At 43.5% G+C, this 15,806-nt stretch overlaps 1 protein-coding gene across 22 annotated transcripts in view; it reads left to right on the top strand.

The window, feature by feature from the left end:
• Positions 1-15,806, top strand: part of Trpm3 (transient receptor potential cation channel subfamily M member 3) — an 818,801-nt gene that overhangs the window by 719,448 nt on the left and 83,547 nt on the right. For 17 of the 22 annotated variants that reach the window (XM_028763978.1, XM_028763979.1, XM_028763998.1 and 14 more), the window contains 3 exons: positions 1,961-2,061; positions 3,344-3,478; positions 8,282-8,332. In XM_028763978.1, the coding sequence (XP_028619811.1) occupies positions 1,961-2,061; positions 3,344-3,478; positions 8,282-8,332 (287 nt within the window). The remainder of the gene's footprint in view (positions 1-1,960; positions 2,062-3,343; positions 3,479-8,281; positions 8,333-15,806) is intronic. The other 5 variants (XM_028763993.1, XM_028763995.1, XM_028763994.1 and 2 more) reach the window with 1 other exon arrangement.

The following is a 15,806-nucleotide window of genomic DNA, read 5'->3' as shown; positions in this document are numbered from 1 at the left end:
TCTCTCTCTCTCTCTCTCTCTCTCTCTCTCTCTCTCTCTCTCTCTCTCTGTGTGTGTGTGTGTGTGTGTGTGTGTGTGTGTGTGTATGTCTCTGTCTGTCTGTCTGTCTGTCCTCTATATCTCTGTCTCTCTCTGTGCATGCTTATGTGTATTCCCATGTGTGTATATATAGCTGTGCATACATATGTGTATATGGCCATGTGTGTATATAGCTGTGTATACATATGTGTACATGTGTTCATGTGTAATACCAGGTATCATCTTCTATTCCTCTCCATCTGGTTTTGAGACAGTGTCTCACTGAACCTGGAGCACATCAGTTCAGCTAGACTGTCTGGCCAGCAAACCCCAGGGATCCTCCTGTCTCTGTCACCCCTGTTCCAGCACTGGATTAAAGGCACAAAACACTCCTGCCCAGCTTCTATGCCCCTTTAGGGGACTGTGAGCTAAGATCCCCATGCTTACTTAGCAATTGCTTTATATCCTCCCAATGCCGTTTGCTTCCTTCTTAGTATCGATTTGCAGAGTCCAGAAGAAAAAGGCATGGGGCAGTCATGCTTGAAAAGAGGCATCTGGGTCAGCAGATTTCTGTTCCTGGGGCACGTTGGAAACATCTGGGGGCTTTAGAAACTCCTTCAAGCAATGTGGTCAGATTGGTATGGGGCTGTCATAACCATAGTGAAAAGATCTCCAGATAATGCTGACAGGTGGCACCATGTGGGGGTCACGTACATTCATAGTGTGGTCAGCAGAAAGTGGCCCCTTATATTGATTCTAACCTTCCCCAATGCGGAGCCCATGGGGATGGTCAGAATTCACAATGACTGGCTCTGGCTAGAATGTCACTGCACCGTGATAAATGCTTCTGTGCATTCTTTTAGGAGGTGTGTGACCTTTCCCTAGTCACTCTAGCCAACCTGGACGTGAGCATCTTCATCTGCCCAGTGCAGATAGCAAGAGCCAGTGTCTAGGATCGCTGGAGACATTCCTTAGCACAACATGTGGAAATTCCTAACAGTTTGCCAAACATATGTTCACTTTTCAAAGTCTCTTATCCAAAAGAGAGCGCTTTCTCTTCTCTCCCCTGCTAGTAGAATATTCAATAGAGTAAAAGGGGACCAGTGTGCAGTGAGGTCTCTTCCTCCATACACCAAGGGCGTCAGTGAAGTGGGGGGGAGGGCCTGTTGGCATGTAAACTCACATACATGATTCCATTTCAGTCTCGGGGCATCTCTGCTGAATAAAATAGGATAATTTTTACTGTTCTCATTTCCTAGCTGGCAGAACAGTGGCTTATAGAAGTCCTGTCTCTCCCAGACACAAGATGGGCAACAGAGGGTGCAAGATATCCCCACTCCCTTTCTAGGCTCCCCCCGTTCTCAGCTACACAAGCAGCTGTCGAGGATCCGCACGTGTGGACAGCATGCTTTATCTAGACTGCCTATGGCAGCAGAACCTTCTGTAGAGACAGAAATGTTATATGTGCTTCTAGTCACACGTGGCTTATTGGGTATTGAAATGCAATCGATGTCGGGCATGGTGACATTCACCTGCTATCCCAACACGAAGAAAACCAAGCCAGGAGTATCCCATGAGTTTAAGGCCAGATTGGGCTACATATTGGCATCCTGTCTTTAAAACAAACAGATGATAGATAGATAGATAGATAGATAGATAGATAGATAGATAGATAGACAGATAGATAGATAGAAAATAAATTTACAGTGCAAAGGAAAACACCATGGCAAAGAAGGATCCTCCCCCATACCCCACACCCCCGCCCAATAAATGTCAATAGTGGAATAGAGTCACATGGCCTCCTTAGTTTGGTCGTGGAGAAGAGGAATTGATGGAGTGACTAAAAGGGGTCTTTTGGTGTGGCATAACTAACTACTGTGTTTCTCTTCTTTGTTGTTGTTGTTGTTGTTTTGTTTTGTTTTTTTGGTCCCACTTTGTACAGGCGCCAATGCATCCGCCCCAGACCAGCTGAGCTTAGCTTTAGCCTGGAACAGAGTTGACATCGCTCGCAGCCAGATCTTTATTTACGGGCAGCAGTGGCCGGTAGAGTATACGTCGTTACCCTTGAAAGCCCATGTGCTTGGCAAGGGTGTTTAAGGAACCTTTGAAAATGGCTCAGATATTTGGGCGGGGCTGGGGCTGGGACGGGAATGCGGGAATCTACCTTTGCATAGCACAGCATGTGGCTGGACACCGGTCTCGTGTTTGGGAACATGCTGCCACCTAGTGGAAGATATTACAAAGCGCACCACTAAAGGTTCCCTGGCTCTTAGCAATTTTTGGACGCATAGCTTATCTTTTTATTCTACCTTTAAAAATACAGATAAAATAAAGTTAAAATTTAAGAGAGGGAGGGAGGACTCGCATGTTTCTGGTTGTCTTTTAGGCGAGCAGAAGGAGGAAGCTGCTGCCACCAAATGGCTGCACGTTCCTGCTGGTTTGCTAATGGGCCAGGCCTCCGTGTATAGGTACCATCTGGTCCTGGTGGCTGAGCTCAGGTCCGACCTATCCCAGCACAAGTGAACCAAAGCTTTATATAACTGCCCGTGGCTTTTTCCCCCGTCACTTGGCTGCCAAAAATCAGAACTTGGGAAATAGGCCATTGGGTGATGTGCGCACGCATACACGGGTTGCAGCCCAGCAGCAGCTTGGAAATACGACTCTCTGAACCTTCCATCCCCAGAAGCTCTAGCCAACGCTGAGCACCTGCCCTTTTAAAGTTCAAGGATTTCTAGCTGGGGAGCACATTTGTCAAGGAATCTGAACGTTGAAAACAATGAGAGATGGTGAAAGACTACAAATTGCAGCCAGGCCAGCGTTCCACCCACAAAATATGTTGTTCTTAAGTTATGCTAAACCAGCTTGCCTCGGGAGTGTCCATTACTACACACCTACACACTTGTTCAGGTCTGTTTGGCCCTCAGCTGTGTTTTCCTGGGTTCTTATCCTCAAGTCAGTGAGGGCTCTCATTCAGAGCCTAAGAAAGAAGAAAGTTAAGGCAGTAAAGTGTCTAGGATCACCTGTACAGGCCCTGTAGAAAACTAGCCAGAGAATCCATCAGGGGGAAGACCTTGGGTCCTGAGGCTCCAGAACAAGAAAGAGACTTAGAAGAGAAAGTAGCTTCTAGATCTGGACTCCTTGACTTCTGTTTCCCAAGGCCTGTTCCTCCAGTACCAGGAATGGCACCTGGTGTCAGAGTGCTGGGTCGCTCTGGTATACCTAGAGACTTGCAGATGTCACCAATGTGTTTCAAGCCTTCTGGGTGAGCACAGAGGAACAGCGATTCTCTGATGTGGGCAGGCTAAGTGAATGTCTTGAATTACAGGTAGGGTCCCTGGAGCAAGCCATGCTGGATGCCCTAGTCCTGGACAGAGTGGACTTTGTGAAATTACTCATAGAAAATGGAGTAAGCATGCACCGTTTTCTCACCATCTCCAGACTAGAGGAGCTGTACAATACGGTAGGGCCAAGCTAAGATGCCTTTCAATTTCTCTGTCTCTTCTGTTTGTTTCCCTAGTCCTGCCCGCCCCGCCCCCATGCCTGTGATTCTCTTCCTGTCTCTCCTGTGCTGCATGCATCATTCCTCACATGCATTCCCCTACACCTGGATAAACTACAGACATCAAGAACTCACTTGTTCTAACTGCTCAGTTGTCAGCATCTTAAGCAAAAGGTATCATGATCACCATAGGGTTCTCAGATTCTAACTGAGAACACAAGCAAGTCTCTGCCAGTTGGAACACACACCATACACACACACACACACACACACACACACACACACACACACACACACACAGTAAGCCCAAGGGAGTGTTGGAGACAAATATTGCAAGGAGGGTTGGTTTAGCACAACCATCAATGACGCTTATTAAGTAGCTTGTATCATTGTGTCATCCTCAGAGATACTAAGTTCACCGTCCCCTGCATTCTCACTCGGTGATAGACAGTATAAAATACCCTGGAGTCAGAGTCTAAACCACCAGCCTGGGAGCACATAGGGAAGGACCCATGGGTCCAGCTGTATATGTTGAGGAGGATGGCCTTGTCGGGCATAGGTGGGAGAGGAGGTCCTTGGTCCCCTGAAGGCTGGATGCCCCAGTGTGGGGGAATTTGAGGGTGTGGAGGTGGGAGTGGGTGGATGAGTGGGGACACATCCTCACAGAAGCAGGAGGAGGTGGGATGGGATAGGGAGTTCCTGGAGGGAGGGAATGGGGAAAGGGGATAACATCTGTAATGTAAATAAAATATCCAATAAAAAAAATTATTAAAAAAGAAGAAAATACCCTGGAGTCATCCACAAGCATTTTATGGTAGTGGCTATTCTTTGCAGTGGCATTTACTAAAACAGCCAAGCGTGGGAAGAACTGATGTTGTCCTTTACCATTTCACAGATGAGAAAACTGAGGCAATCTTAGTCTATTTATGCAACTACAACAGAATACTTGAGGCTGGGTAATTGTTTTTTCAATTTTATTTTATTTGTATTAATTATTTTATTTATTTACATTTCCAATGTTGTCCCCCTTCCCGGTCTCCCCTCCACAAGCCCCCACTCTATCCTCCCTCCCTTCACCTCTAAGAGGGTGCTCCCCCATTCACCCATCTACTCCCACCTCAATCCTCTAGTATCCTCCATCTCTAAGGCATCAATTCTTCACAGGATCAAGTGCATCCCCTCCTTAGGCCAGACAAGGCAACCCTATGCTACATATGGGGGTGGGGGGCATGGACCAACCCATGTATGCTCTTTGGTTAGTGGCTTAGTCTCTGGGAGCTCTGAGGAGTCTGGTTAGTTGATACTATTGTTCTTTCTATGGGGTTGTAATCCCTTTCAGCTCCTTCAGTCCTTCCCCTAACTCTTCCATAGAGGTCCCTGAGCTCAGTCCAGTGGTTGGCTGTAAGTATCTGCATCTGTCTCAGTCAGCTACTGGTAGAGCCTCTCAGAGGACAGCCATGTTAGGCTTCTGTATGTAAGCATAACACAGAATCAATAACAGTGGAGGCTGGGTAAATTATGAAGAACATATATTCCTTTCTCACAGTTCTGGAGGCTGCAAGTCCAAGATGGAGGTGCCAGTAGGTTCACTATGTAGTGAGAGCCATTTTATCTTTCCAGAATGTGTCTAGTGAGAGGGACAAACACTGTCCTCTTAGGGCAGAAAGGTTGAAAGTACAGAAGTATGAACCCTCTTCTATCTAGACCTCAGCTCCACTTACAAAGAAGGTACCCTTATAACCAAGTCACCAAACAGTCTCATCTCCCCCCCCACTGCTGTACTCATAGGAAACTCAACATGAATTTTGTAGTCACAAAATATAAAACGTAGACAGAGACTAAAAAGTAGTTGATTGAAGGTCCTAAATCTCTGAACAACAGAAAAAACTCAGTGACAAACTTAAGTCTCTTTTCAGAGATTGCCTTTTGATTCACTTGCCACAATGTCTGTCCCCCTGAGTACAGTGGGATAGACCTATGGGCTGGCCCCAACAAGAGGCAGATGGTAGGTGATAACAGCTAGCTTCATGTCAATGCCACTGCAGGAAATAAGTTGTCTGGCAGATCCAGGTTTCTGCTTTCCCTGCAGGCTTGTCTTGCCTCAACACATGAGACTTACAGTAAGGAATGATGGGTTTCATGACTTAGGAATCAGTTAGAGTTATGGGGATAGAAAGGGTCAGTCCAAAGCCTGGAAAAGAAGGAAAGAGAGAAACTTGTTCCTGGACCTCAAACCATGGTCTTATCACACTCATTAGCAGGTGGTAGTAACCTGCAGTGCTCCCATCAACAAACAGGTGGTGATCACCTGCAGTGCTCCCATCAACAAACAGGTGGCAGTCACCTGCAGTGCTCCTATCAACAGGTGGCAGTCACCTGCAGTACTCCCATCAACAGGTGGTGGTCATCTGTAGTGCTCCCATCAACAAACAGGTGGTGGTCACCTGTAGTGCTCCCATCAACAAACAGGTAGTGGTCACCTGCAGTGCTCCCATCAACAGGTGGTGGTCACCTGTAGTGCTCCCATCAACAAACAGGTGGCGGTCATCTGCAGTGCAATGCTGAGAAGAATTATGAGCCAGTAAATGCCAACAACAAGAATAACGATATCTCGTAATGCTAAGCACTATTTTAACAGCTTTAAGAGGAAATATTGCATTATTTAACTCTCAGATAGACCTAGCAGATGAAGCGATGTTATTATCCACATTCTAGACAGGAGAAAATCAAGTCACAGTAAGCTCTGTGATGGCTATATGCACACCCAGGTTTGAGGCCAGAAACCTCAGCCCCAGATCTGTGTTAGATTCTCCAATCAGGTTGCCAGATTAAGCCAATAGCTGCAGCAAAATTTGGGTTTCAGACAAGCACTGATTGTTAGCATAGATACGGTTATCCTTCATTCATATCTTTGTAGGAAGCATTACCATTGATGTATTTATAAAAAGATAAAGAGATATAGAATATGTTCTGTGGGTGTGTGGTGAGGTATGGGGGAAGGGGATGTCTCAGTGGGCCCATGCAGAGGCCAGGCATCCCTTCCTCCTGAGGGACCAGCCACACGATGGTATAGTATAGAATAGAGTTTAATCAGGGCATTGGGAGGGAGTTAATGGGGTAGTAGAGGCAGAGAAAGGGGGGGAGACAGAGAGGGGAGGAGAGAGAGAGAGAAAAGGGAGAGAGGGAGAAAGAGAGAGAGAGGGAGGGAGGGAGGGAGAGAGAGAGAAGAGAAGTAGAGGTCGGCCATGAGCATGTGGAGAGAGGGGGGAGGGGAAAGAGAAGCAAGAGATCAAGATAGCAGGAAATCAAGAGAGAGAGAAGGGGGCAAGCAGCCCCTTTTTTAGTGGGCCAGGCCTACCTGGCTGTTACCAAGTAACTGTGGGGGTAGAGTTTAGACAGAATGCTAACAACCATAGGGAGGTGAAAAATTTCAGATGTTCAAATTCATCATCTAAATGACATTGAAGTTCACAGAACCAACATGTATTGCCCAAAATTTTTTAAGTAACCTCTTCCCGGAAGCTGAATAATGAAGCACCTAAACCAGGGATTTGGTACTCTCTCATCCAATGCCATATATAAGATAAACATCATATAAATAGTTAGTAGGCTGTATCTTCTAAGTAATGACGGTAAGAAAAATTGTACATATTCAATACAGACATAATCCCACACATACACCGAATATTTTTAATCCAGTTGGTGGACTCCACGGACATCATGAGTATAGAGGGCTGACTATATATTCCCAATATTGCATGGGGTGTCATTGCTCATCTGAAATCCCAATTTCGCTGAGTATTCTGTACTTAACTTATCGTCCCTATACCTGAAAGACTAGGGAATAACAAATCGTTTGCTTTATTTATAGGCATACCTTTTCCTGACCTCTTCTTCCACAACTAACTTGTGAGTTTTCCTCAAGTCAGATATCAGGGTAACTGTCACCAAAATATAAAGCCAATCCACCATTTCTGTATAGCCTGGGAGCTATGGATGAGGTTTCTCTATATTTAATGTCTGAAACAACCAAAGGAATACAATATTCCATGACATATTAAAATTTATGAAATCTGGCTGGATATGGTAGCAGTTGCATGTGATCCCAGAATTCAGAAAGCTGAGGTAGGACAGTTATGATTTCTGAGGCCAGCTGGGATTACACAGTAAAACCCTCTCCTAAAAATATTATATGGAATTTAATTTTCTGTGACCACAAATAAAGTTTTATTGAAACATAAGATCACTTGTTGGTATATAATCTATAGTTGCTTTCATACAATAATAACCACCAAACGGATTGGATAAAGACTGCATGGTCCACGAGTATTCACTATTTCATTTCTGGCCTTTTGCAGAGAAAGCTGGCCAACCTTTTTTGAGACAAGTTTTCAATCATTACTTGGAAAATGACATTTAAAAAAAATTAAAAAGTCTCTAAGACAGTGTGTCAAAACCTCTCTGCTTTCTTCTGCTGTAAAATTAGTTCTTTCCACACCAGCTGGCCTAGGCATCTATTATATGACAATCGGCCTTACAAAGTTTGAACCTAGATCTTCAGACACATTTTCTTGGAGAACTAGTGATCCCAAAATCCAGCCAGTCCTGGTTTCAAAGTGACATATACAACTGAGCACGTAGAACAAGACCCAGCACACAGAGCTGCCCTCCACTGGTCAGAACCCTTCCTTCCAGCTTTCTCTTGCCTCACCACCTGGAGCCCCTGACTAGCAAAACTGTTTGATTGTTCTTTATCATTTTCAGAGACATGGGCCTTCAAATACATTGTACCACTTGGTCAGGGATGTCAAAAAGGTAAGAATCCTCTAGACCACAGGTCGGAGGCCCTGTCCTGAGTGCTTCCTGTGTGATAGACTGTAACTGTCATGCATGAGCTGCCCTGTCTCCATGTCCCTGCCGACCCCTTCATCGCAGAGCGGTGTGTGTGCATCTGCTTTGTAGCTCGGACACCTCTGCTGACAGTGCTGCTATGGTCCTTCCTCCAGTCGCCATGGTTCTAGATGCTCTCATTGAATGTAGTGCTTTTCTGTAGCAGATTCTAGGCTTTCCCCCATGCCAATGTGGATTTATGCCATTACCTGTATCCTTCCAAATGTCCATTATTATTGGGGAATCAGCTCCCATAATACCTTACCACAATAAGTACCTTCCTGCTGGCTCCTGACAACATCCTATCTGCCTTCATATAAAGTATAGTTAGAATGCCTGAGAAAGGGTGATATACATTCCATTCTCCTAACACTTTAGTTTTCCAAAGTATATCTTATGCCAATCTATTCGTTTGAGTTTTATAAAGCTGGCACATACAAGTGAGTTGTTCAGTTTATGGATCAGGATGAAGGGTAAGGAGGTAATGACTGTTTTCAGTGATTGGTAACATGCTAACACCACCACCCATCCTTTATCAAGGAAAAGCAGCACTGACTGAGGCTTAAAAGTGATGAGACGCACAGCATTATGTAGGCTTTCTATGCACCTGAATTCATTTACTCTTCACAAAAACTGTCTGGAGAAAAATTCTAATTTCTTTATTATCGTGGCATAGTATTCCAACTTAAAAATGAACATGGAAAGGTTACATTTAACCTTAGTGTGTGCTTGCTCCTTTACCCTAAACAGTTACTTTTAAGGGTAGCTTGGCTTCAGAACCTTTAACGCCAAAGAACAAAACAGAAATTATAGACCTTCTCCACCTCATAGGAATGCTGCAGTAATACACCAGAACCCAAGGACAGAAATGCCCTGGACCAGAAGGCCGTTCTTCAGCAGCAGTGGTTCCTGAGAGAGAGGACCATAGGGTCAGAAAAGGTAGATTCAGGAGATTGTGCACAAGCTATATCATATGCTGAGCAAGCTTATTAAGTGCAGCATCTTACATACAGTGTGCAGAGAGGAAAAATGAGACAGAGTCAGTAGAAAACTATCACACAGTGGGACAAAGTCAGCAAGAATCTGATCAAGTAATGTTATCCAAAGGGAACACAGGATATTTCAAGTGCAGCCTTGGCTGATCACTGAAGCTCTTCAAGGAGGGAAAGGAGGGGGTTTTCCCAGATTTAGAAACCTCAGTTCTCCCAGGGCCCTGGATCCAGGTTATTACTGACCTTGCCAAGCATGTTTCTGGTTTTTAGACAAGGAAATAAGTTCCTTCTCCATATATCAGAGCCTCAGGGAAAGTCTCGGACTAAGCTCTCAACCAAGGATCAGAAGTACTTGACAAGCCCATCATCACAAAGGAACTCTTGACTAGAATTGACCCTTAGTGAACTGTTAGCAACTTTTGATATTTTCTTCAAAATGTCAGAGGCTCTGGGAGCTGCTTATAACTGGACTATTTTGACCTGCTGGACCTTTTCTAAGAGTGAATAAAGGATAGAAGAAAAAAACAAAATCAGCATTCCCCCTAAAAAGCAGTTTGTTTTCCTGCACCACAATCATTTCTTCTGTCTCCACACAACCACAATAAAGGAGTGTCTCGATTTGTGGGTGAAGCCTGTAGTTCTTGAAATCAAGGGAAGCAGATCCTGGCCAGCTTACTTACCCAACTCGCATGGCTTTCCTGAGTCTCACCACTTTCCTGAGATCCCAAATCTCCTGAGTCTGGCCCATTCCAAGCCACAGGAGCATCTGTGCCTTCAGAAAGATCTACTTCCCTCACACCTTCTCCCTTTCGTTTAATTTGTCTTGGCTTAAATTTTTCTGGGACCTACATAGTCAAAACATTCTTTGATAAGCTTTTGACACTCATGTTCAAGAAATTATTTCGAGCATTTCTAAAATGATGAATATGATACCATCTCCTCACGTCATACTAGTCTGTGTCCAGCTAGAATGTGGGGCTTTCTGATCATATGTCTGTACTTTGGTACCAGAGTCCCAGCCACCAGTCAACTCAAGCCTTGAAACAAGTCCCTCATCCACTTTCCCTGTCCCCTCTCAGCAGTAAGGTTCTGCCTGATTTTTAAGGGGATTTTGGAGTTATAGTTCTTTGAGTATAAATGACCAAGATCTCTCATATTAGCTTCTCCATAGAGCTCCACTTTGAAACTCAAGGATCCTTGAGTCGAAACTCCTTGCACTGCCTCTTGCGTTTGCTCACAAGTCTTATTAGAAGATACACAATGTACCCTTGGGGTACTTGCTTCCCCTTTTAAAGATTATCAGTTGTTAATATACCTTAAAACAATATAGATTAGTAGAAAGAAAAAGGTGGTGAGGACATTGGAGGAAGGACTATTTGCTAAGAGCAGACCTTTAAGGACAGCAGGAATAATAGAGCAAGAAGAGGGTTATGTGAGTATTCATTTACTCGCTGATTTAAAAGCTGGAAGAAATGACTTTAAAACTCACCCAGAATGGCCCTGAGCTGCCCTAGTAAAAGGTCTCACCTTTTACTCACAGAGAAGGCCGCTAGTCGATGAAGGCAAAGACAAAGCCTATATTTAGTTTCTTCTGGAAAAAAAGTAGAAACAGGAAATGAAGACTCATCTCTCTGATAAGGCAAGTTTCTGCCTACTGAAGGGAAGGGAGGAATAGCCTCCCCACCTCAAAGGAACTAGCCATGTGAACAGTTTATGTCCATGGGTGAGATGAGCTGAAGATGGGGCTCTTTGTTTTGTGTTTCTCAAAGAAGTGAAAGGGAGAGAAATTAACATCTGGACACAAATTTTTCCTATGGTCTCATGTGACTACGAGTGTTTCTAATTTAGGCCAAGTAGTCCTCAGGGGATTATAAATCTAGGTTAAAAATGCTAAGAATATTTTAGGACATTTAATTTTCAAAATTAAGGAATATGATGATCAGTAATAAGTGTCTCTTTTCATACATATAGATGAATATGTATTATTTACATACATACATACATATATATATATATATATATATATATATATATATATATATATATATGTTTCTGTGGAAGTTTCAGCATGTAGTCATAATCTAATATATATGGATTCAGACGACATGTTCATAAGTTAGAAACACAGTTCTGGATCTTAAACATAGTATTTAGTGAGATGTCTTTAAACTAAATGTGAATGATGCCTACAAACCCAAGGATACATTGCATAATTCTCAAACCACTATCAGGCAACCAGAAAGCCATCTCTAAGTCCAGCTGCTCTTTGGAACCAACAGAATGAATGATGAGAAGTGCTTCCGAGCTAGTCTCAAGATTTCAAATTACTTTACATCTAGAGAACAATCGAGAAACAATGTGGAAAAGAATTGCCACTCTGCACCCACCAGAAGTTTGAACTGATATAAGCCAAACCAGTTCTATGAAGCAGTTTCATGCATAAATCCATTGACTATATTCATGCTTTCCTATTAAACTAGTGGCTCAAGTCTGTCTGCACTTCTGTAAGATATAATCTGCTGTTTTAGTAGCTGTCTGCTTAATCTGTGGCTCCAGATGTTTTAAATAGTAGTTTCTATTTTTTTTTCAATTAAATGTACTGATACTCTAGATTATCTGTGCTATTATCCTTCACCTTCAGAAGGGGGTGATTTGAATATCATACAGAGGCTGTGGTGTGATAAAGATGATTTAAACTTCATTTATATAGGAACTAAGACCTAGTTTTGCTTAATACAAGAAGAGAGAGATAAAGAAGGGAGAAGTAAGGCAAGACAGAAAAAAAGGAAGGAAGGAAGGAAGGGAGGGAGGGAGGGAGGGAGGAAGGAAGGAAGGAAGGAAGGAAGGAGGGAGGGAGGGAGGGAGGGAAGGAAGGGTGGGTTTCTGAAACTTTTGGTAAGGAAAGGAGATTTTCATAAGCCCATATGCTAAATTCATGTAAATTTATAGGGACATTCTTATTTTTAAAATAATCAATTGCCTGGTTTTTTTTTTTTTTACTTTGCTAATCTACCAAACCATAGGTAACCCCCTTTCTTCCCCCGAGTGCTCCCCAGACTGACCCCTACCTAGTGACTGTTTTTCCCCCTGGCAAGCTTGTCCCCCAAATCTTTTTTCCACACTCCCCTTTGATGAACCTGAAAACCAGCAATCATTTAAGACTTTCCACACCCCAGAGGAATCAACCTTTGTTTTCGAGGCTTGTTATAAGTTTCAAAGGAAAAAAAAAAAGAATCAGCGTCCCGAAGCAGTTGAAGTCTGACAGTCATACCATGAGCTGACACCTAAAGGCTTTACTTTGAAGAGCAGATGCAACCTGTGCGATTGGCCTGCTCTCTAAGACATCTTCACGCATGGCATGACCTAAATCTTACCTTTGAGAATCAGTTCATAGCATGAAGACAACATTTTCAAGTTGTCAACCTGCCTCCCAACCCTCTCTATTAAATCATTTGAATCTCGGGACCTACCCTGTGCTGTTGAGGCATGAAATGGGAAATCATTCTTGAGGCTTTGCCCGTTACCAAAGTCATGACCAACAGGGTGGGAAGAGACCTAGGAACAGCAGACAGAATAAGACTCGGGTGTCATTTTTTTTGAATTCCAATTTGGAAAATCTAAAGTGAAGGAAGACTCCTCCAGGAAGCTGTTGTCACTATGCGGTAAGCATTCAAGGTGCCACCTGTGCTCTCTGTCTCCTTCTGGGCAGGTGAAGTAAAAACACAGATCCATCCCTGCCAGTTCCTTGGCCACACCCAGCCCTGCACAGCACCACCACCACCACCACTACCACCACCACCCCCGGGACAACAACCCGGAACGCTCCACTCGAGGATGTCTGCCCAGTGGCAGTAGAAAATAAAAGCAGCTGATGAGTGCTAATTAACAGTTCGAGTTTGAGAGACAGGTGGGAGCTGAAGAGCAGTGGTCTGTATCACCTGACTTTAGAGCACAAAGTGAGGTACAGAAAACGACCCAGGGTCACATGAGGTTGAGCTAACAGAGCCCAGCCCACTGCTGTTTTCCCTAGAGACTCATATCTCTAGCCTTTCCTGACAGGAATACCTGCAAGCTCCCCTTCTGTCCAATAATTGTGTCCTGTGCTAAGCAATCCAGATGCTTCACCATTGATGTGTCCAGAGCACAGCAAGTCAAGGCCATAGCCTCATCATGCACCAAGGCTGCCATTCCTTTTAGTCTACATAGTTACCTCAAGAGGCCTAAATTACATCCAGTTTCATTTGTGGACTCTATATTTCTTTCTTAAAGTGGTTCCATTCTTCTAGAAACAGATGCAGTGAGCCTTGCAGGCAGACCTCAAACCTGTTTAAATAAATGTTCCTTCTTCATGGTGTTACAAACAAGAACAGCTTCTCCCCAGTCCTTCTGGAGAGAACTGGCTATATCCTTTGATCTCCCTGTATCGCCTCATCAGAACAAGGAGTCAATGCTAGTGAGGTGAGGAATCCTCACTGGCTTCTGTTAGGTGGGCATTGTTGCCTTGCTGTCAAACAGAACGCAAGTTATTTCCTTTGCCCTATAGAACCCAAAGCAAAATAAAATAAAATAACTTTCTTCTGTTTCAAAGTTAATATCAGGTAACACTTCTGGTGTGGGAACGTTTACCACCTCCCTTGGCAGTACACATCAACAACTGCTCTTTATTAAGTGAAATTTCCATTTAAAATGCCCTATTGGCTTTTAAATTTATATTTCTTTAAATTTTACTATTACCACTTTTCTGGCAGTCCTCATATTTTAAGGACTCATCAAATTCATAAGTAATACCACTTAGCATTTGCTTTAAGACAATACCAGTGAGTCCTTCGTAGAATTCAAATTGATGCTCACACCTGAGTCTCTCGCAGTTAGGTACATAAGCGTTACAGAGTGCAGTCATAAGAAAGCACAGAGGAAGAAAAAGACCTTTTTTCGAAGGACAATTAAACTAATGAAATATGAGAATGAGATATGGTGAACCAACATCAAGATCCAGCTCACTTTAGATCTCGACTCAAACTTGAGGCCCTAGCAACCAGAGCTGCAGAACCCAGTAGACACATGGACATCAGAGAGATGTAAGGACCAGCAGTGAAATCTTATGCTCAAACCAGTGCCTACATGGCTGTCCCTCCATACCTCCATACCTCCATACCAAGAACAGCCACTGAATTCCAGATACAATGGCCCACGCAGTTCAGGTCACGCTTTCCAGTGAGCTGGGGCTATCCCAACCAAGGGCGATAAAGAGGATAGCTACTTAATTCTGTTATTGAGAACATAACACAAAAAGCCCAACTACGGGCTGGGTCCCAACCACATCAATAATTTCATTGTTTCACTGAAATATATTTCAGCAACAGAAATTCCAGGAACCAACCACACCCCCACATATTACAAAAGGCATAGGAAATATAAGATAAAAAAAGTACTCAGAAAAAATCTAAAACTATAGGTTTAATGACAAACTCCCTTGAAACCTCCTTTAACCAATTAGATGAACTTCTTACCATTGGAGATTCCCATAACACACTCTAGATGTCCCTAGATACACTGCCATTGTCACTTAAGCCTTAAGTAGGAGAGAAGAGGTTCCACAAATTCAAGCTTTCATCAAAAGTCACCCAGAGGAAGTAATGAGATACACGGAGGCCCAACACACTGAAGTAGGCAGGATTCAGTCCACACCTCTACATGGTCACCAAATTTTCCACAGTGTGTGTGACACAGGCCATCACTGGCAGAGGATGCTGTCCTGAACTCAGCCAGACAGCAAGAGCTGCCAGCCATCTATCCTTTCTGGAATTCACTGTGCATTCCTTCTTCCTTGACTTAAGAGAGCAAAGAGGTTCTTTGGGCTCAAAGAGTCCTCTTTTGAACCGTCCATGAGAACAAGTCTCTGTGTTCCACCCCAGAACCAGCACTTAAATAAATAAATAAATAAATAAATAAATAAATAAATAAAAGGTAAATTTAAAACTACAAAATTCACCACACTTTGAGTCTTTAGGAAATGCTACTCTCTGACTAGAGATGTGCCTTAATGTTAAAATGCTTATCTAGCTGGATGGTGGCCCATGCCTTTAATCTCAGCAGGCTCGAGGCAGAGACAAGTGGATCGTGTGCATTAGAAGCCATTCCAGTCTACAGAACTAGTTCTAGGACAGCCAAGCCTTCACAGACAAACCCTGCCTGGGAAAAAAGGAAGTATTATTAATTAGTAATGAATGAATTAGCTAAAATGCTTATCTAGTATGCACGAAGTCCTGAGTTCCATCCTAGCACTGTGCCCTCCTCTCAACAATACCAAGCCGATTTGAAACAAAAGGTGACAAAATCACACAAGTTTTGTGAAAGTTTTTGTTCCAGTGTTAAACTTTCTTCTGTCACACACACACACACACACA

The sequence above is a fragment of the Grammomys surdaster genome, unplaced genomic scaffold (genome assembly GCF_004785775.1).
Source record: "Grammomys surdaster isolate TR1022 unplaced genomic scaffold, NIH_TR_1.0 141, whole genome shotgun sequence".
Taxonomy (NCBI): Eukaryota; Metazoa; Chordata; class Mammalia; order Rodentia; family Muridae; genus Grammomys; species Grammomys surdaster.
This window is presented reverse-complemented; position numbering and strand designations above follow the sequence as displayed.